The following is a 19249-nucleotide window of genomic DNA, read 5'->3' as shown; positions in this document are numbered from 1 at the left end:
TTATGGAGATTGTTTTGTCCTGTACGGTTGCTGGCAAGAGCTCTCTGTAGACACTGCCTTTGCTGTTGTAGCACAGAGAAGCTTCAGAGGGGGCATGGCCTGAGAGAACTTGGCTTTCAGAGTCACGGGGAGAACTTTGCAATAATGTTTATGGCAGACAAAGTGTTGTCAGGACCACCCGAAACAAAATCGAAGCTAAGTTAGAGTTTCTGTTGCTGTCAGGAGACATCATGACCACAGCAACTCCTATAAGGAAACCGTTTAATTAGGGCTGGCTTACAGCTTCAGAGGCTTAGTCCATTATCATAGTGGGAAACATGGTGGCACACAAGCAAACATGGTGCTGGAGGTGAGGCTAAGAGTTCTAGGTGTGGATTAGTAGACAGCTGGAAGAGAATGAATCACACACTTCCTCCAACAAGGCCTCACCTCCTAATAGGGCCACTCCCTGTGGACCTAGTGGGCCATTTTCATTCAGACCACCACACTCCACTCCCTGCCCCTTAGGCTTGGACCCATATCGTAAAGCAATGTGCATTTAGTCCAGCATCAAAGTCCCCATGGTCTATCACAGTATCCGCACTGTTTAAAATATCTTCTGAGACTCATGTGATCTCTTTTAACTGTAATCCCCTATAAAATCAAAATCAAAAAACAGATCATATATTTTCAACATAAAAATGGCACATTACCATTCCAAAGAGAGCACAGTGAGGACTGCTGGACCAAAGCCAGACAGAGCCAGCTGGGCAGACTCGGAACTCTGCATCTCCATGTCTGGTCTCAAAGCTTTCTTCAGAGCTCCAGCTCCTTTCATCTTTGTTGGCTGCAGCACACTTCTTCTCTTGGGCTAGTCCATGCTGTTAGCAGCTCTCCTCAGCAAGTATCTCATGGCTCTGACATCTGCAACCTTTGGGCATCTCCAAGGTAATCCAGGCTTCCCTTCATAGCTTCACACTGTGGCCTCTCTGGGCCTCCATGCAGGGACACCCCTGACACATGTCTGGCCTGGGTGGCTTTCTTTGGCCACAGAGGGAGATTCCATAACCACCTTCTTCTGTCCTTGACTCTAAAGCCAGAACCACGTGGCTGAAGTTGCCAGGTTCTGCTGCTATCTGTGACTGTGAATGGCTCCCTCATTCAATTACATCTTCACCAACTTTCTGTTCTCCATGGTTTCCTAAGTTGCTTAAGCCTGGCTGTCCTGGAACTCTCTCTGTAGACCCGGGTAGCCTTGAATTTAGAGATCCTCCAGCCTCTTCCTTCTGAGTTCTGGAATGTAAAGGTGTGCGCCACTACCACCCCTAGACCTAAACTGTTCTTTAACTGTGTGAGGTCTTGCCCTGAGGTCACCACTTTTTTATTCCATTTAATATCAAGCTTTCCTTTAATCTGTTTTTCTCCTTGAACACAGGATTTAGCTTCATTCTATCTCCTGGAGCCCCTTTTCTCCTTGAACTGTGTATTTTGTATTTTTTTCCTTGCTCAGCTTGCTTCTTTTCATTATAGATCTTCTTAACAGTGAACACTAAACCACACGACAGTCAATACTAGGCTGTATTGGAATTTCCTCTGCCAATGCAACTAATTCAAAACTTCCATTTACCCTCAGGCAGACTAATTCTTAGACAAGGGCAGAAAGCAGCCACATTCTTGGACAAAATATCAGGAGAATGGCCTCGAGCCCACATGCTAACATTCTTCTCCTATGAAGCTCTTGAGCCAGGCCCCCACAGTTCAAATCACCCTAGCACCACTGTCTTCCAGGCTCCTACTAGGATGACCCACTAATGTCCACTTGAAGCATTCAACTGTTTTTCTAATCCAAAGTTCCAAAGTCCACCACCTCCAAACAAAAGTCTACTGGAAGAAACTGAATGACTTCCTACCGTGAGACCACACCTCCTAATAGTGCCACTCCCTATGGACCTGTGGGGGCCATTTTTATTCAAAGTACCACACCCGCTAATGTAGGAAATGAAAAGTGAGAATCTCTAGCTCCTTTCCCAGAGAACCCAGGTCTTCCTTTATATCCTCACTTGAGTTGGTGTCTCTCTTACCAGCAACTTGGAGAAAGTCCCCTAGAGCAGCAGTTCTCATCCTTCCTAATGCTGAGACCCTTTAATACAGTCCATGTTGTGGTGACCCTAGTCTTAAAATTATCTTTGTTGCTACTTCATAGTTCCTAATTTGCTTATTAATTATAATGTAAATACTGGGTATGCAAGATGGTCTTAGACAATCCCTGTGAAAGACCCCAGCAGGGTCTCAACCCATAGGGTAAAGGAAGAGCAAGTTGGTCATCTAAGGAGAGCCACTGTGGCTCTCCCTCTGCCCTTTGCTCTTTCTTCATCCTTTCCATGAAGAGCCGCTTCTCCTTGTATGTAAGCCACAGGCTTCACCTCTAGCTCTGTGAGTAGAGCTTATCCTAAGGAGGTGAAGGAGCTTCAGAGTCAATGTCTGGCTTCTCTGTACACATGGCTAATGCAGAAAGGAGGCAGTGGCAGCAGCGGCAGTGGTGGTGGTGGTGGCCATCTTCTTTCCCTTACTCCTCCTCCTCTTACTCCTGAAGACATTAGAGATAAGAGGACATTGTGGCCTGGAGTCCTTAGGACATGTCTTGAATTCAAAAAAAAAAGTGAATTCTTGGGTCCTTACATCAAAACCCCAGCATGGTAACATGCTCTGCCTAGTTTCTCATCACCCCAGTCTCACAGAGTTTACCTTATCTATTTAGAAAAACAATGTGAGCCTAAAAAGACAGCTCAGAAGTTAGGAGTTTGGTGGCTCTTCCAGGGGTCCTGGATAGATCCCCAGCACCCACGTGCCAGCTCACAGTCATCTCTGACTCCAGTTTCAAGAGATCTAATGTACCAGAAACACCTGTGGTACACAGACATACATATGTAAAATACCTATACACATGAATAAATCTTTAAAATAAAAATTGTAAAAGAAAAATGTGAGGAGATATCTGGCAATAAGCCATGAGCTCTTGGAGCCTTTCTTCAGTGCTAGTGAAGTTCTGTTTCTCATGGACAGTGACTAGAAGATCTGGAAAGTTGACTCCGTAGTTAAGAGGAATTTTAATTTGTTCTTTGCCAAGGCCCTGGTTTAATTCTCAGCACTCACAAGAAGGATTACCACCTCCTTTGAGAGTAGGCACACATGTAGTGCACAGACATGAGCAAAGTACTCAAGATTATCTTAAAAAAATGTTTTGACGTGACTAAAGGGCAGAGCAGATTGGAGGTAGAGTGCTGCGTGCCTGTCTGTGAGGCTCTGCTCCCTTTCTAGAAGGAGGGAGAAGGTGGTGGGAAGAAGGCTATGCAAGCTCTAGAACCTCTGGGCCTTTGCCCTGGAGACCTCCACATGCACACACACATTCACACGCTCACCACTGGAAATATGAATAAAATTTATGGTGGTTATATAAGATGAAATTTAGTTAAATTAGAAAGAAGTAGAAAGCTCCAAGTGAGGCAGAGAAAGTAGTATTTTTCTTAATCTGAGGCTTGGCCTGAGGGGAAGGGCTGGAAGGCCTCCAGTAGTTGCCTGCCAGATTATTTTTAAAATTTAGAGAAAGCAAAACCAGTTTTGCTGGTCCAGTCAGTGCTCAGCAACAAAGAGAACAGACTCCTGGTGCACCAAGGGCAAGGGCTGGGCCAGGGGGGTAGTGATCAACAGAGCACCAGCCATTACCTCTCAGCCTTCTGAGCCTTCCTGGGCCGCCCTAAACTAAGGCCTACCAGGAGCTGAGAGGGCTACAGAGAAGATAGGAAGGAATCCTCTGCGGGAATGCAGTTGGCTTTGACACCTCTCTTTCTAAAATCTTTGGCCATCGTATTGCCCAGCTTCCTGAGGTGTGGCATGAATGACTTTCTCTTAGCAAAAGAGCTCTGTGGCCAAGCAGCGGTGGCACACACCTTTAGTTCAGCCCCCTGGAGGCAGAGGCAGGTAGGTCTCTGAGTTCAAGGGCAGCCTGGTCTACAGAGTTCCAGGACAACCAGAGCTACATAAAGAAACCCTGTGTCAAACAAACAAACAGGAAAGGAAAGGAAAGGAAAGAGGAAAGAGGAAAGGAAAAAGGAAAGGAAAGGAAAAGCGTTCTGATACCATAGAGTTGACTGAAAGTTCAAGGGTGGTGATCCAGGACGTGCCAGGGTTCCTCACTGCAGGGGTGTTTTGGTGAGGCAGGAGTGGCACTGTGGCATCTAGGACATGGTGACCAGAGCACTGCTTCAGAAGATTCCCAGAGTTCTGTTCTGGAATGCAGGGTTTTTTGCTTTATGATGCTTTTTCCTCCTTTGCCAGGGGGCATGACTCTTTCTTCAGAGCTCTGGAAATACGCGGATAAGGTCCTTCCTTCCTGCCTGCCTCTCTCCTCTCCTCCTTCCCTCCCTCCTTCCCTTTTATTGTGTGTCTGTGCTTGTGCGTGCTCCTTCATGTGTGTGCGTGCATATGCTCAAGCACATGCCCACATGGGGGTGTGTACCATCGTACACACGTGGAAGTCAGAAGACAGTGTAGGGCAGATAGGTGGATTCCAGAGATTGGCTCTGCAGTGAGTTTATGCACTATCCTTCCTGCCAGCCCAGCATGCTTTCTTGAAGGGGGGGGGATGTGTGGGCACATGTAGAGGCCAGAGTTCAACATCAGATGTCTTCCTCACTTTTCTTCTTCTTCTTCTTCTTTTTTTTTTTTTTTTAGTCTTAGTGTGTGTGAGAGAGAGAGAAAGAGGGAGAGAGGAGAGAGCATGTGTGAATAGTTTGCCTGTATGTATATATGTGCTGGTTTGGAATCTAGGAAACAAAACCAATGAAGGGCTAGTGTCTGAAAGTCCATGTCAGGGGTGAGACGCCCCAGAGAATGGGGAAGAAGTGGTCAGTCTCCAGGATAACACCACCCTCTCTAGACTTAGCAAATTTTCTTCCCAATTCTGCCAAGCGTTTTATCCTCTGATGTGTTACTGTGAAGAGCAGCAGGCATATCAAACTTGAAAGCCTGTTCCCTCACAGTGAGCACCTTCCTGAGTCCTGCGTTGTATATTATGCATTGTATCTCCTTTCTCTAGTCACAATCCATGTAGCCCTTTGAATACATTCCAAGGAAAATGCAAATTCCAGTTGTCTTGGTCAGTGGTCTTATGCTGTGAAGAGACACCATGACCAGAGCCACTCTTGTAAAGTCTGTAAACATTTAATTGGGGATGGCTTTTATTTCAGAGACCATTTAGTCCATGGCAGGAAGCATTGTGTGGCATACATACAGACAGATAGACAGACATGGTGCTAGAGAGGGAGTGGTCTGCATCTGGATGGTCAGCAGCAGGAAAAGAGAGACCTTGGGCCTCACTTGAGCATTTGAAACCTCCAAGCCCACCCCCAGTGACACACTTCCTCCAATAAGGCTGTATCCTTAATCCCTGTCAAGAATACCACTCCTTAATGATTAAACATCTACATATACGGGTCTGTGGGGGCCTATTCAAACCACCACACCATCTACATATACACACATCTACATATACGGGCCGATTGGGGGGCCTATTCAAACCACCACATCATCTTCATATACACACATCTACATATACGGGCCGATTGGGGGGCCTATTCAAACCACCCCATCATCTTCATATACACACATCTACATATACGGGCCGATTGGGGGGCCTATTCAAACCACCACACCAGTGCACTTCTTTCTTGCTCATTTATTAGGTTTTTTTAAAACAGGGTCTTACTTTGTAGCCCAGGTTGTCTGCCCTGGAACTCACTCTGTAGACCAGGCTGGCCTGACTCACAGAGCTCCTCCTCCCTCTGCCTCCCGAGTCCTGGGTGGAGGCTTGCGTGGCCGTGCCTGGCTTCCTGTGCACTTTGTTAGGGATTTTAAGTATAAAGTAGTACGTGCTCCAACAGTCACGACAAGACAAAAGAACATGATGTGCTTTGCTTCTAATCCTCCTTTCACTTTAAAGGTATATTTTTACAGATTTTTTTCCCTTGCGTGCACAGTTATACATGGTAGCTAATGCTTTAAAAGGATAGGATTGGCCACTTAGGATGCTCTGCTTTTTAGGTTCATGCTGCCCTTTTTACTGTACCCTTGGCTTAGCTAAAAGTTAAAGGAGAAAGTGGTGACCACAAGTTGTCCCAGTGTCCTGGAAACCAAGTGACTTCTCTTACAGCTCCTACGAACAGGAACTTCAATATCAAGTTGTATCTGTTTTATTCCTTCCCCCCCCCCCCACTCCACCCCCTCTACCCCCTACCCCCACCCCCCACCCCCGGGATTCTTTTGGTTTTTTGAGACAGGGTTTCTCTGCATGGCCCTGGCTATCCTGGAACTCACTCTGTAGACCAGGCTGGTCTCAAAACTCAGAAATCCACCTGCCTCCCCAAGTGCTGGGATTAAAGGCGTGCACCACCACTGCTCCCTCTCGATTCTTGATAGGGAAATTTGAGTCAATAGGCCCTTCTAGCCTATGAATAATCCATATTTTATGAGTACTTAAGAGTTTTATCATCAAAATGATCAGGACACAAAGAAGCAGCCTTGGGAAGAGAGGTAACCAGAACAAAGGCCCCAATCTTTCATAATCCTCCTCAAGCCCCCTGACAAGGGCAAACCATGTGACTTCTCTGTGTTTCCCTTTTGTCATTCACACACGATACCATGTGCCCTGCTAGCTTGTAAGATCCTTGAGCTCAAAGAAAACCATACACACAGTATCTCATTGTGCTCACTGGATGTTCTGCTATGGTCAGGGAACTTCATGGTGACTCTGTGTGGGGGCATCACCGTGCCTGCCTGTGGCTTTATTGGAGTTTAATCTAAACTTTTGTCCTTGAACAGTCTCTTTATTCTATGGTCTGTGCACAGTGTCCCTACATCTAGACTAAAGTGTAAGTCCCCACATCTGGAAGTTTCCATTGGTATATTCCTATGGAGAAACCTAATAGATATCTCTGGGGTTCATCACTCTCTAGCGTTGCCTTTGCCTGTGGAGTGTCTTATGACATAAACATGCTAATGCCCTGCCCTTGTTAGCACGTGTACTGTTTGTTGCTGCATGGTCAGAGATGGCCTCCAAGTGAGCTCCCCTACTCTACCTCTAGTGCCTCTTATCTAAGCAAAGGAGACTGAGGTTCTGTGACAATAGCAGCATAAATCTGCTCCTGGGGACCTGGTTTCACCCCTGCCTGTGACTCCTTGACTCTCTGCAGCCTGTCTGAGCAGACTTCCTGCAGTTCCCCAGCGTCTGAGGCTGTTTGCTTTGCCTGGATTCTCATCCCTCCCCCAGCCTATGGCTCCTGTCAGTGTAAAGTTCTCCAAAGCCTCTCTTTTTTTATTTATGTCATGTATGTGGGTATATTGTTACTGTCTTCAGACACACCAGAGAGGGCATCTGATTCCATTACAGACGGTTATGAGCCACCATGTGGTTGCTGGGAATTGTACTCAGGACCTCTGGAAGAGCAGTCAGTGCTCTTAACCACTGAGTCATCTCTCCAGCCCACCAAAGCCTCTCTTGAACCGTCTGAATAAGCACTTTTTCCACGCCCCTGGTTCCGGACTTCTAAGTCAGTCAGAAGGCTCTTTTAGTTATTTGCATGTTTCTCCCATTTCTGTGTTCCACATATACTGTGTGTTCCAAACACATAGTGGTTTAAGTCTGCAAGTAGCTCGAAGACTTATGTGTGCTCTGCGCCTCCCACCTGCTGGTGATTAACCCTATTGGTATCCCCATCTCTCTTGCAGATGATGTGCTGACTAAAGATGCGGGTGAGTGTGTGATCTGCCTGGAGGAGCTGCTTCAGGGGGACACGATAGCCAGGCTGCCCTGCCTGTGCATCTATCACAAAAGGTACACGGGCCTGGCGGGACTACTGTGCCACACCCCACATCTGACAGATCCCCTTCAGCAGTCCTCCAGTCCTCTTGGGTTATGGTATGGCCTCTGTACTCTCTGCTCTCTGATCGGGGTCAGGCATTACTGTGCTGGCCGGAAGGTTCTGTCATACAAGGGCACAGCAGAGGAGAATTGTTCAAGGTTCAGCTCTGTTGGCAGTTCAGACAATAGGAGCCAGTGGCGGACCTGGCTTGGAGGTATAGAAGACCCCACCTGGAGCCTGACTCCCTTGTCTGAACCCTGTCGTGCAGAGAAAGGTATCAGGGTAGAGCTGGTCCTTGCTGGTTGATGTGGCACCCTCCTCTCCCGAGGGCGAGGAGGCAGGAAAAGCCACCTGTAAGTACCAGGAGCTGCTGTGATGAGCCAGGCTGAGACTCGTCCTCCACCTCCAATAGCACCCTTGTCTTTTTCCTCCTTGTCCGGGCCAGGAGTGCACCCTGTGTTTTTGGGCCAGCACCTGCTCTCTGTTCCTCCAGCCCACACTGTTTCCTGGCACAAGGACTTTTGTAAGCCCAGCCTAGGACTGCTGGTCTTCAGTGTCATAGCTGTGCCTGGTGGGTGATTGTCCATTACTGTGGTTCCTGGTCTGGCACAGATTCCTACAACATCTCAGGAAGGCACTAACCAGGAAAGGAAAGCCTGGCCCGGGGAGACCTAAGCAGATTATGTTTCGTTACTGTTTGAAAATGTCCAGATATAGCCGGGCGGTGGCGGTGCACACCTGTAATCCCAGCACTCTGGGAGGCAGAGACAGGCGATTTCTGAGTTCGAGGCCAGCCTGGTCTATAGAATGAGTTCCAGGACAGCCAGGGCCACACAGAGAAACCCTGTCTTGAAAAAACCAAATCCAACAAAACAAAACAAAATCAAAAATGAAAATGCCCAGATGTGGCTTTCCAGTTGGGACAGTGTCTTGGGGTGCTTGCTGTTTCTTCTTTGCTGCAGACACTCCACTGTGAACACTGGAGATCGAGGCCTTACTGTAACACCACCCCACCCCACCCCACCCCTGGCCCTGGCCCAGGCTCACTTATTTATATCAAACAGCCCAAGGGTCTAGCTCCACTCCTACTGTTATATCTAAGCTAGGTAGATTTGTGGCTCCTGAGAGGGGTGCCCTCCTCACTGGCTAGCCTCTTGCATCTGGTCCTACTTCCTGCCTCTCAGACCTTACAGACGTTAGCCTGCTGCCCTGTGTAGCCCACCTGCTCTCCCCTTCTTGGTACCATCTGGTGCTGTCCTGGGCTCCCTGTACCCCAACTTGGAGCCTCACAAGGCTATCTTTGCCCTTTCTGCAAGGCCCCGTCTCCCAGAGCCTGTACCTACTGCTCCTGCTGAGCCAGGGTCGGTGTTTTAGTTTTCCTTTTTATTTTTTATTTATTTTTATGTTATTATTCTTTATATTTACTTATCAATTATTTAGTTTATTAAGGCAGGGTCTCACTGTGTAGCTTTGGTTGTCCTGGAGCTCACTGTGTAGACTAGTCCTGAATTTACAGAGCTCTACCTGCTCTACAGAGGCTCTACAGAGCCTCTTTATGTCCATGGGTATTTTGCTTGCATATATTCCACATGCGCTACTTGTGTACCTGATGGCCACTGAAACCAGAACAGGGCATTGAATCCCCAGCACCTAGAGTGTTTGTGAGCAACTGTTTGGGTGCCAAGAACTGAACCTGGCTCTTTTACAAAAGCAGCTAGGGCTCTTAACTACTGAGCCCTGGGATTAATCCCAAACCCTCAGTATTATTCTTTTTAAAAACTATTATTTTTAAGTTATGGGTCTGTGTGCATCTGTGTATATGTGCATCAGAATGCAGGAGCCTACGAAGGCCAGAGGGGGAGATCTCTGGAGCTGGATTTATGGACGAGTGGTGTGAATCAAACTTGGTTCCTCTGGAAAGCAGCATCACTCAGCCACTGACCCATCTCTCAAGCTCCCATCTGCCTCCCACCTCAGATATCAATCACTGTTGATAATCTTCCTTCTCCTGTGGTTCCTGGTCTGGCACAGATTCCTACAACATCTCAGGAAGGCACTAACCAGGAAAGGAAAGCCTGGCCCGGGGAGACCTAAGCAGATTATGTTTCTCCTGCTTCAGTGGGGTTGGGGCCATAATCATGTTTCCCTGGGGTCCTTTCCAGAGAGATTTAGAAAGTCCTTCCTGAGAGTCCAACCCCTTGAAAGGCTCCCTTGGCTGGAACGGTGTTGTCAGCCGCTAATGTGTTTCCCCTTGGTGCCCCACTCCAGCTGCATAGACTCATGGTTTGAAGTGAACAGATCTTGTCCAGAACACCCTGCTGATTGACCCTGCTGGGCCTGCTTACGGACTCCTCTCAAAGGTGAGCCCATACTTGGCGGGAGACCCTGGGCTAAGTCGGGTTTCTGGGAGCTGGGGGAGAGGAGCTGGTCTACCTGATACACACCCCACAGAGGAGAAAGCAGAAGCAGGAAGACAGAAGCCATCTCCTTAGGGAGCAGTCCCCAGGAAGTAGAGGGATGCTCCTGAGAGTTGGGTGGGGGAGCGTAAAACGCGATAGTAGCATGCTCATGAAGAACTCCATGTACAGGTAGACTCAGGCTCCTTCCCTCTCCTGGGGAGAGGCAGGCAGAACGGCCCCTGCAGGGTGCATGGCTGCAGCCCATGAGCCCCCAGCCAGGCTCTGCAGCTCTCTCACCCTCCCTCACCTCTCAGACTGTCCTGAGAGGGAAGAGTCCCTGAGTAGACCTGTGGAGCAGACACTGTCCGCTGCACAGACTGGCCGGGTCTTCTCACACTGGGGCTTCACCTGCTGGCTGCCCCGCCCCACTTCTAGGGGAATCTGAAATCTGAGGGTTCCGGGCCACACTCAGTCCATCTGTCCGTGGCACAATGTCACAGCAGCAGGCAGCTCCCTCCCACACATGCATTTGTGTTTCTGTGTAATCATTGGATCTGACCTCCATTTCTTCCCCCAAGGAACCTTATTTAACTGCCCCCTGTCCTGTCCCCCACCCCACCTGAGCCTTTGAGGACTGTCTGGGCATTCTCTCTCTTTTGTTTTGTTTTGTTTGTTTTTGTCCCTGTAAACAGAACAATAGCCCCAGAAAAGCCAGTAGTCCATTCCCACTTGACCTCACCCCGGAAGGCTTGGGGATTCCTTTTCTTCTCTCTCTCTCTCTCTCTCCTTTGTTGTGTTTTCTTTTGTTAGGTTTATTTTATTTATTCCAAGTAAATGCCCAGAACAGCTGACGGTATCAGGCAAATCAGGGACATTGGCTCTTTTTACCCTCACCTCAAAATCTGATGACACGCAAGGGAGAGTGAGGCAGAGGGATTGGATCCCAGCTCCAGAGTGCAGGTCCAAAATGCCGGCAGGAGGTTTGGCTTCCGGTGGGCCTGCCTGGACTCAACCAGATGCCCCAGCTGACCAGCCCGCCCTCAGGGGGACACATGCTGCTGCCACCACCGTGGATGGAGCGGCAATGCTCAGCAAGATGGAGTGGGGCTGACTTCTTCCGACCCACACAGGGACAGCCGGCCCCTGCTCCTGGGAGGAAGCTCCTCGGACACTGGACAGAGCTGAGCTTGGGACACCAGAGAGAACAGGGCACCCTTCTGCACTGACTTCCAGACAATGGTCCTCCCTGAGGACACCCAGTGGCTGAGAGTGAGTCTGAGAGAAGAATGAATTGACCTCTATCCTTCCCCTCACCCTCGACCCAGGAGGGAAAGAGCATTTTCTTTTTCACCTTTGAAAGGCGTTGTGGGTCTGTCTTTAAAAAGTGTTTACAAACAACAAAAAATTCTATAAAAAGTCTCGTGTCGACTGGTGTTTTCCCTTGTGATGTTTACAGACTGCTGTTGGCTGCCCAGCTTAAACCCACTCAGTGACAGAAGCAAGTATAGCCATGTCCTCCCCTCTAGCGCTCTGGTGGCAGCTGGGCGGGCAGGCGGGCACACGTCACTTCCTTTGCCCAACACCCAGTTGGCTCTGCATCACTAACCTTTCTACCTTGGGGGATTCGGTTTTTGTTTTCTTGTTCTTCTGTCCCATTTTTCTGGCTTGGTTTTTGCACTTTTCTCCCCTTAAATTTCCAATATCTTGATTTCCTTGCCAAAAAAGAGGAAGATGAAGAGCCCATCCCGGACACTTCCCCCTCCATCCCCACATCTTCCCTGCCTTTCCTCCTGGATCTGATCCCATCAGAGGATTTAACAATCTCAAATACACTGAAAAAAAATGCCTGGACAATTTTCCAAGGCTCTTATGAATCTTTTTTTCTGAGAAAACTTAGACTTACTAAAGGACTACGTACTGCATTCCCTGTTTTCAGGCACACGAAAATATTTTAGCCATTGATATTCACACATGACATCAGCCCATACAGGATAGGTTTCTGTATTTATATATTAAAATCAAAAAAAATTTAAAAAATGTTTTAAAACTGTTCAAAGCTTAGGAAAAAAGCTTATCTTCATCAGTCAAGGTGTTTTGATATGGTATTAAAATAGTGTGTAATAAAAGATGCACTGTGTGATTTATTTTAATGAAGTGTTGTTACACAATCAAATTGGAAGGCAAATGCCAGTTCCCTCTGCCCCGCCCCCAGGCCACACACCCCAGCACCTGTAATGGCTTAGCCACTCCTGGGCAGAGGCTCAACATGCTGTCCTTGAAGTTTATAAATTCTTAAGCATTGTGGAGTGATTGTCAGTCCTTTGTCATCTCTCCGTAACATGTGATAGGATGTTACTGGGCAAAGACCTTACAGCCATCAGAGGCTGTGAGGGTACTTATGGGCACCTCCAGATGCCAGCCCAGCCGTTCTAAAGAGCCTCTGCTCCCATCCTGCACTCTGCTGGCCTGTTGCTCTGTGCACAGCCAAGTGCTGACTCATGGTCCCGGGAAAGGCCCTGGCCTGGGCCTGTTCCAGCTCACAGTCCTTGAACCAGAACCAGCCACTCAGCCTCAGACAAGTTGGCAAATTGCAGGCTGGGCAGGAAACTCAGGGCCAGGGGCAGCAGTGCATACCTGCCTGTCTACTAGTCAGGTTCCAGGAGCTGCATTTCAGGGCCTCCTGCAGAACCAGCTAAGGAAAGCTCTGGAGAGAGATAGTGTCATCTCTCTACCATGACCATTTGCAGATGGGCCCCTTGTACTGCCGTCTCAGTCGGGGGCCAGTCCCAGCAGGCCCACAAGTCTGGACTGTGCAACCACCCTCACCCCTCAGATGCTTCCTGAAGCAATTGCTCTGTGCAAGGATGTTAGTTGGAGGCCGGTGGGCACGTGTGAACCAAGGCAGGTGGGCAAGTTCAGAGAGCTAAGAGGGTTTTATTTAGAGCCTGAGTCTGAGTCTGACAGACCTCAAGACCTGAACTGAATGCACTGTCAATGGCTAGAAACTGGGCTCTTGTCTGTACCGGGGCACTTTACTTCTTGGCAGTGTGGTGAGCAAGTAACTGCACTCATCTGAACTTGATTCCTTGCATGTGAAGTGGGGACACGCAGCTCAGTTCAGTGCGTGTCGGGGATCTGCCCCAAAGGCCTGGCACATGCGCAGCAGGCTTCCTTGTAGCTTTATGTCACTGCAAAGGGCACTGTTCTATTCCCAGCACCTCCAGCTTCTGCCTGGCAACTGTGTCTCCCCGTTCTATATATAATCCTACCAGCAGAGCTGGTGGGGCAGGGCCCAGCCCTCAGAAATCTCCTTGTCTGACCCCTGGGCCTGGAGACAGGCTTTGTGTACCCACCTTGGCTGTGTGAGCCCGGCTGCTTTGGCACTGCTGCGGCTGAGTCCCGTGGTCGAGTTGGTCGGGGCAGCACTGAGCCCCACACCGGGTGCTATTCTAGGCTCTCCAGGCTGGTGCTCACCCCCTCCCCCAGGACTTCCGCCCCCACCTGGCACACCAAAGCCCTCTGTTGGCTGTCACATCCTCTGAATTTGGACCCAGATTGCCAGTGCCTGGTGCGAGGGTGGGACTCAGCTTGTCTGGGCTTCCCAGGTGGCACTTACGTGTGTCACCTTCCATCCAGACAGCCCTCTAGAATCCTGTGTTGTTCCTACTCTGCCTTTCTGAGAAGGAAGAAAATATGGAAGAGCCAAGAGATGGGTTCTTCCCTTTTGCTCTAAGGAGCCCAGAAAGCCTTCTGAGAGCTCCAAGAGCCCCTTTTGAAAAACATCCATCTAAGCCATTGAATAGTGTTGAAACTCATAGGAGAAATGTCCTTCTTAGGAGACAGTGGCTGAAATATATAGTTGAATGATTTCAAGAAATGTATAATCTAATCCCATATGGTTTCCCCTCCCCCAAAATATACAAAGCAAATAAGGCAAAAATGTCCATTGTTGAATCTTCAACGACTTAATAGTGTATTTGTTCTTTCAACTTTTCTGTATATTTGGGATTTTCTTTAATAAAAGAAATTATAGGGAAATGACTATTGAGTTGCCCGTTATTGGGGGGACGGGGGGGGGGCAGTATGTGTAGGAGCCCTGCCCAGTAGAACTCAACTTGGGAGGGCTTGAGGGGTGAGCAGTCTGTCTGTGGGTGAGGGGGTTCACTAGTGGTATTTCTCCCTGGTAAGCACGGGACTGGTGTCTTTGTTTCTTCATCTGAAGTAGTTTGGGAGCAAGCGAAAGAATCCTGAGACAGACATGGAGAAGGAACCCTAAGACCTCAAGTTAGACTGAGAAAGTGACGGGGTGAAGGCTGCTGCTACTATCTGTCTTTCCAATCTCAGAAAATAGAGAACTACATCTACAGGTGACTGGGACCCACAAGGGGTAAAATGTCTAGAGATTGGCCACCCTGAAAGTGTCTGCTATGTGTTTGGTGTTGCGCGCCCTCTCGTGGGCTTCTGGGGAATAACTGCCAAGCACCTCCAGGCAGGAGCTCTGACCAGGGAGTCTCAAAACTGCCAGGCCCCAAAGTGGGCAAGACCTTGACTTTGGAAGTAAACTCTGGTGGATAGTGCATTATGCCGTGGAGGGGGGTGTGACGCAGTGGATTACGTCACCTGTATTTCTAATGTCCTCCATAACAGCTTGAAGAAGGTGCTTCAGTTTCCTGGTGGGGAAACTTGTCAGGTGACCTCCACCACGGGCAGCGTCTTTTGCCTCAGGTATGCAAAGGCAGAGGGGCTGGAATGGCTTCCTTCCAAAGCTTGGACTCCATCCCTCTCCCCAGGCTAATGTTAGTCTGGGGACAGGCCCAAAGCAGAGGGCTCATTAGCCCAAGGTTAGCTGCAGACGGGGCTCACATTCATGGGGATGGAAGAACAAGGAGAAGGCCCAACAATGTGGAATGGAATGCTTCTCCCTTTACAAGGGAAGGGATGCTCCTATCACTATACATCATGATGATGCTGACCACCAGCAGGAGAGAGGCCCCCACAGAGGAGCTGATCTCAGCTTGGAATAGGCCCACACCACCTCTGCCAGCCAAGAAGAAAGTCCACTGGGAAACACCCTGGGTTTTCTACTGGAGTAAAAGGCTCCTAAAAACAAGTGTAGTAGCTTTCTGTGAGGAAGTCCATCTTCCTCATCTTCATCTTAAACCGCAGCTACAAAGGGCTATCTGGCAGGCATAAATAACATCAGCCATTCTGTTTCTTGCACGATCATTAGCATGAAGGAAAAGTCCAGAACGGGAGCTCTGCAGGCCAAGCGTTACAAGTTCCTTAGAGCACTTTGCCTGGGTTCATGAGCCCTCGGGGATCCAAAGTGTCTTTGAGCTGCCGCATGGTCTCCACACCCACGGGGCCCACTTCCTCTTGGAGCAGCTGCCGCTTGCCCAGCCCGATGCCATGTTCTCCGGTGCATGTCCCGTGGAGTGCCAGGGCACGCCTAGGAGGCCAATTGAAGGAATCCTCAGCAACTTCTCCCTCAACCTTTGCTCTCCCCAGACCCCACCCCTCCCTGGCACAATCCTCACCTGCCCAGATTTTCTGCAAAGGCCTTGACCCTCCTCTGCTCCTCCATGTCGTCTGGGTCAACCAGCAGGATACAGTGAAAGTTGCCATCACCCACATGCCCAACAATGGCTCCTAGAGGCCCAGAGAACAGTAAATGTCACCTCTGGCCTCCTTGTCCAAGCCTTGGCTAACCCTAGTGCCTCCCAAACAATGATGCAGAACAAAACCTGTGAGTTTTGAAGTCTTAAGCTCCTCCTTGGTCTCTACCAAGATCTCTGGCAACCGGGAGATGGGCACACACACATCCGTAGAATAGGCCTGAATCAGAAGGCAAGCTCATGTGATTCTCCCCATCATCCACCGCCTACCCAAAGGTAAGGGATCACTGTGGCTCAGGCTCAGGACCAATCCAGGGGATCTTGACGTCATGGAGTGTAACCTCCTCCTCTAGCTTCACCGCTGCCACAGATCCAAGCCTGAACTGCACACAGGTTCCTAGCAGCCCACACTTCCGAGCTGCTGCATAATCTGCCCCCGCCTTCTCTTCTGGCTACACTGCCTCCTTCCTCTCCATTTCCCCAGGAGGTCTTCTGTGTTTAGAATTCCTGAGTGCTCCACACTGCACCTGAGGCTGACTCTCATGAACTCCCAAGTTTGGGGCATCTTAACAGTTCTCCCTCTAGATTCTCTGGGTGCAGTGGTCTATAGCCCCTTGTCCTCACATCTACTCAGCCGGCCCCTGGTGGGCCTCAGCCTTCTCTATGTAGTAAGGTAGTGGGTACAGTGAGGTAGCTCCCACCTCCACCCCAGCCGCAGCTCACCTTACTTCCTGGACACAGGGCCAAGACTGCATACCAAGCATTGTGCCGCGCCGCCCAAAGCTCATTACGCTTCTCGGCCTCCTTGGCCCAGGAGAAGTGAGAGCCACCATTGTCCTGAGTGATTGCCTCTGTAGTAGGCACAGAAAGGCTGCTCCTTAGCCCTATGCTGGGACAGCCCAGCCCTCACTGCACCACGTCCCCCAGCACACCTGTGCGCTGCAGCTGTTCTGCCAGTGCCTGCTGGGAACCATGGAACTCCAGGAAAAGTGTGGGTGCCACGGGGCAGTTAAGTTTGCTGTGTCTGTTGCAGGCATCCATCATGACGTCATCCAGGAACTCTGGAATCAGGGAGAGGGAATGATCAGGTGAGGCCTAGCCTTCCAAGGGGGTCTTTTTTGTGGAGCCCCCCCCCCCCCCAGCTCACCAATGCGGGCCACAGGCACTGCAGCCTGGAGAATCTGAACTGTGCTGTCCACAGCGGCTTGGACACTGGGGAACGCACAGGTGGCAGCCACTGTGGCTTCGGGCGCAGGGTGCAGGCGCAGAGTGGCGGATGTGATGATGCCCAGAGTCCCCTCAGAGCCCACAAAGAGTCCTGTGAGATTGTAGCCAGCTGCACTCTTCCTGGGCCCAGGGACATATATAAGGTAGGTGAGTGCACGGGCTGTGTGTCCAGAAGTCACCAAAGCTAGAAAACAGGTTTGGTCTGGACTCTTGCAGCTCTCATTGTCATCAGTGTCGGTGAAAGGCCCAGGGAGGCCTTGCACAGGGAGAGCCGACTCGACTCCAGCACTTTCGCTAACTCTCCACACAGAGTTCCAGGGCCCTCCCGAGTGTCACGTACCTATCCGGGAGGCCCTGCAACTAGGTCAGGCAGTGCTCACCTATAATGGCGGCCCCGGCCTGCGGTGTGAAGCACCTTGCCATCGGGTAGCACCACCTCCAGGTTGATCACGTTGTCCCGCATGGTCCCATAGCGCACAGCATTGGTGCCCGAGGCCCCAGTGGCTGCCATGCCACAGAGCGAAGCATCCGCACCTGGGTCTAGAGAATGAAATGCTGGAGAAGGCAACTGGGAAGGCCCTTTCCCTCTTGTGGAAGAGATGGAGGCCCTGTGACGCCCCTCGAAACGCACCCCCAAGCCCTCGGTACACTGGCAGAATGGGTAGACCAAGGCCTACCAACAGGAAACCAAAGGCCACTGTCACGCAGGTGGGTATTGAGAGCTTTACGGGTGACGCCAGGCTCCACCACCACCGAGAAATCTTCTGTATTCAGTTCCATGATCTGGTCCATGTGGGTCAGGTTGATGCACACTCCACCCTGGTAGCAAAGGTGCCCCAATAAATAAATAAAAAGCTGCCCAGCCTCTGTCTGCTTCCTTCTGATACCTGGGCATTGACTCGTCATTTTATGGCTAAGGCCCCCAGCAGCCATACCAGAGCTCTGGGATGGCAGGTGAAGATAGCTGTGAATGTGTCATATAGGATGGGACCAGACCCAGGGCAGCCCCACTATACCTGCACAGCACAGACTCCCCCCTCAACACCGGTGCCTGTGCCAAATGGGATGATGGGAACACCTTGATTGTAGCACAGGGTTGCCAGTCGGCTGACCTGGTCCACATTCTGAGGCCACACCACAGCATCAGGAGGGTGACACCTAGAAGCAGGCAGGTCTCAGGGGTTTGATTGACAAAGGTATGGAAGCCTCTCACCCTCTCTTTTCCAGGAACCTGGAATGGTTTGAGGACCTGAGGACAGGGACCTCAGCAGACCAGGTCAGAGAGCACTTCTCTCTGTAAGGAGAATGCCAGAGCACTCCAAACAGGTGGCCAGAGGGACAGGGACAGCCCAGGACCCTCAGTCCCTTCCGATACCTGTGCATCGACTCGTCATGCCCGTGATGTTCTCTGACGGCAGCAGCAGTGGACACATGGGGGCTCCCTACAACTGCCCTCAGAGCCTCTACAAAGTCCTGGCTGAGTCCACCCTACAGGGGAGAAACAGTGCAAGGGTCATTGAAACGACAGTGGGAGGGAGCCACGGGGGGAGGGGGAAGGATGGGGGCTGGTCAGCCGGCAAGATGACGTCACGGAGCCTCGAGAACGTCGGGTCAGGCTCTCCACCCTCCAGGACCCCATCCACACATGAGACTTATACCTGCGACCCCCTGGAGCAGAAGCCCCTCCAGGGAGACAGCCTCTGGGTTGCCACCCGGAGGAGCATGGCCAGAACCAGACCGCAGCTAAGATGAGAGCAACTAGGCAGGGAGGAGGCCTTGCCAGCCTTGTCTCTAGCGGGGGCCCAATGGCTGCACTGGGTGGAGCCTGCTTAAGGTGGAGCCGGTTTAAGGTGGCCTCAGCAGATCTGGAAAAGAAGGACAGCAGCTACTTCATGTCTTAAAAGTCAACTAACTGCTCCCTGAAGTCCTTCAAACAAACACCTTGTACGGAGACCCACAGACTTCTCCGTCTGCCTCTCTTCCTCCCGGCCTCCTCTTTGACCTCTAAGCTGCAGTTTTCCTTTCCATTCCCAGAGCTCAGGCCAGGCTCGCGATCTCCGCAGGTACACTGTGCTCTACACCTAGACCCATCTCCTGACTCCCTGTCAGATTC

At 50.4% G+C, this 19249-nt stretch overlaps 2 protein-coding genes across 4 annotated transcripts in view; one reads left to right on the top strand and one right to left on the bottom strand.

The window, feature by feature from the left end:
• The window catches only part of Znrf1 (zinc and ring finger 1), an 89937-nt gene extending 78215 nt beyond the window's left edge, over window positions 1-11722 (top strand). The window contains exons 3-5 of one of the 3 annotated variants that reach the window (XM_052167346.1): window positions 7762-7867; window positions 10164-10255; window positions 11425-11722. In XM_052167346.1, coding sequence (XP_052023306.1) covers window positions 7762-7867; window positions 10164-10221 — 164 coding nt within the window. In that variant the 3' untranslated portion in view covers window positions 10222-10255; window positions 11425-11722. Of the gene's footprint in view, window positions 1-7761; window positions 7868-10163; window positions 10256-11104 lie in introns of all 3 variants that reach the window. The other 2 variants (XM_052167348.1, XM_052167347.1) reach the window with 2 other exon arrangements.
• Window positions 11723-12417: 695 nt separating this feature from the next.
• Window positions 12418-18948, bottom strand: Ldhd (lactate dehydrogenase D). The gene is made up of 11 exons (XM_052167345.1): window positions 18795-18948; window positions 18512-18624; window positions 18153-18294; window positions 17814-17955; window positions 17517-17676; window positions 17057-17256; window positions 16842-16970; window positions 16633-16760; window positions 16039-16129; window positions 15832-15943; window positions 12418-15743 (listed from the first exon to the last, which is right to left on the bottom strand). The coding sequence occupies exons 1-11, from the start codon at window positions 18858-18860 to the stop codon at window positions 15578-15580; spliced, it is 1449 nt and encodes a 482-aa protein (XP_052023305.1). The 5' UTR covers window positions 18861-18948; the 3' UTR covers window positions 12418-15577.
• Between the last annotated feature and the right edge of the window lie 301 nt (window positions 18949-19249).

The sequence above is a fragment of the Apodemus sylvaticus genome, chromosome 21 (genome assembly GCF_947179515.1).
Source record: "Apodemus sylvaticus chromosome 21, mApoSyl1.1, whole genome shotgun sequence".
Classification (NCBI taxonomy): domain Eukaryota; kingdom Metazoa; phylum Chordata; class Mammalia; order Rodentia; family Muridae; genus Apodemus; species Apodemus sylvaticus.
The sequence above is the reverse complement of the archived record's forward strand: the minus strand, read 5'-3'. Positions and strand labels throughout refer to the sequence as shown.

Bases quoted from the DNA above. Each gene is read 5' to 3' on its own strand.
- Ldhd (XM_052167345.1), bottom strand. From the start codon at position 18,860: ATGCTCCTCCGGGTGGCAACCCAGAGGCTGTCTCCCTGGAGGGGCTTC. The intron at 18,295-18,511 runs GTATCGGAAGGG...GCCTGCTTCTAG, and splicing joins CATGACGAGTCGATGCACAG to GTGTCACCCTCCTGATGCTG. The intron at 17,956-18,152 runs GTATAGTGGGGC...CTTTGCTACCAG, and splicing joins GGGGAGTCTGTGCTGTGCAG to GGTGGAGTGTGCATCAACCT.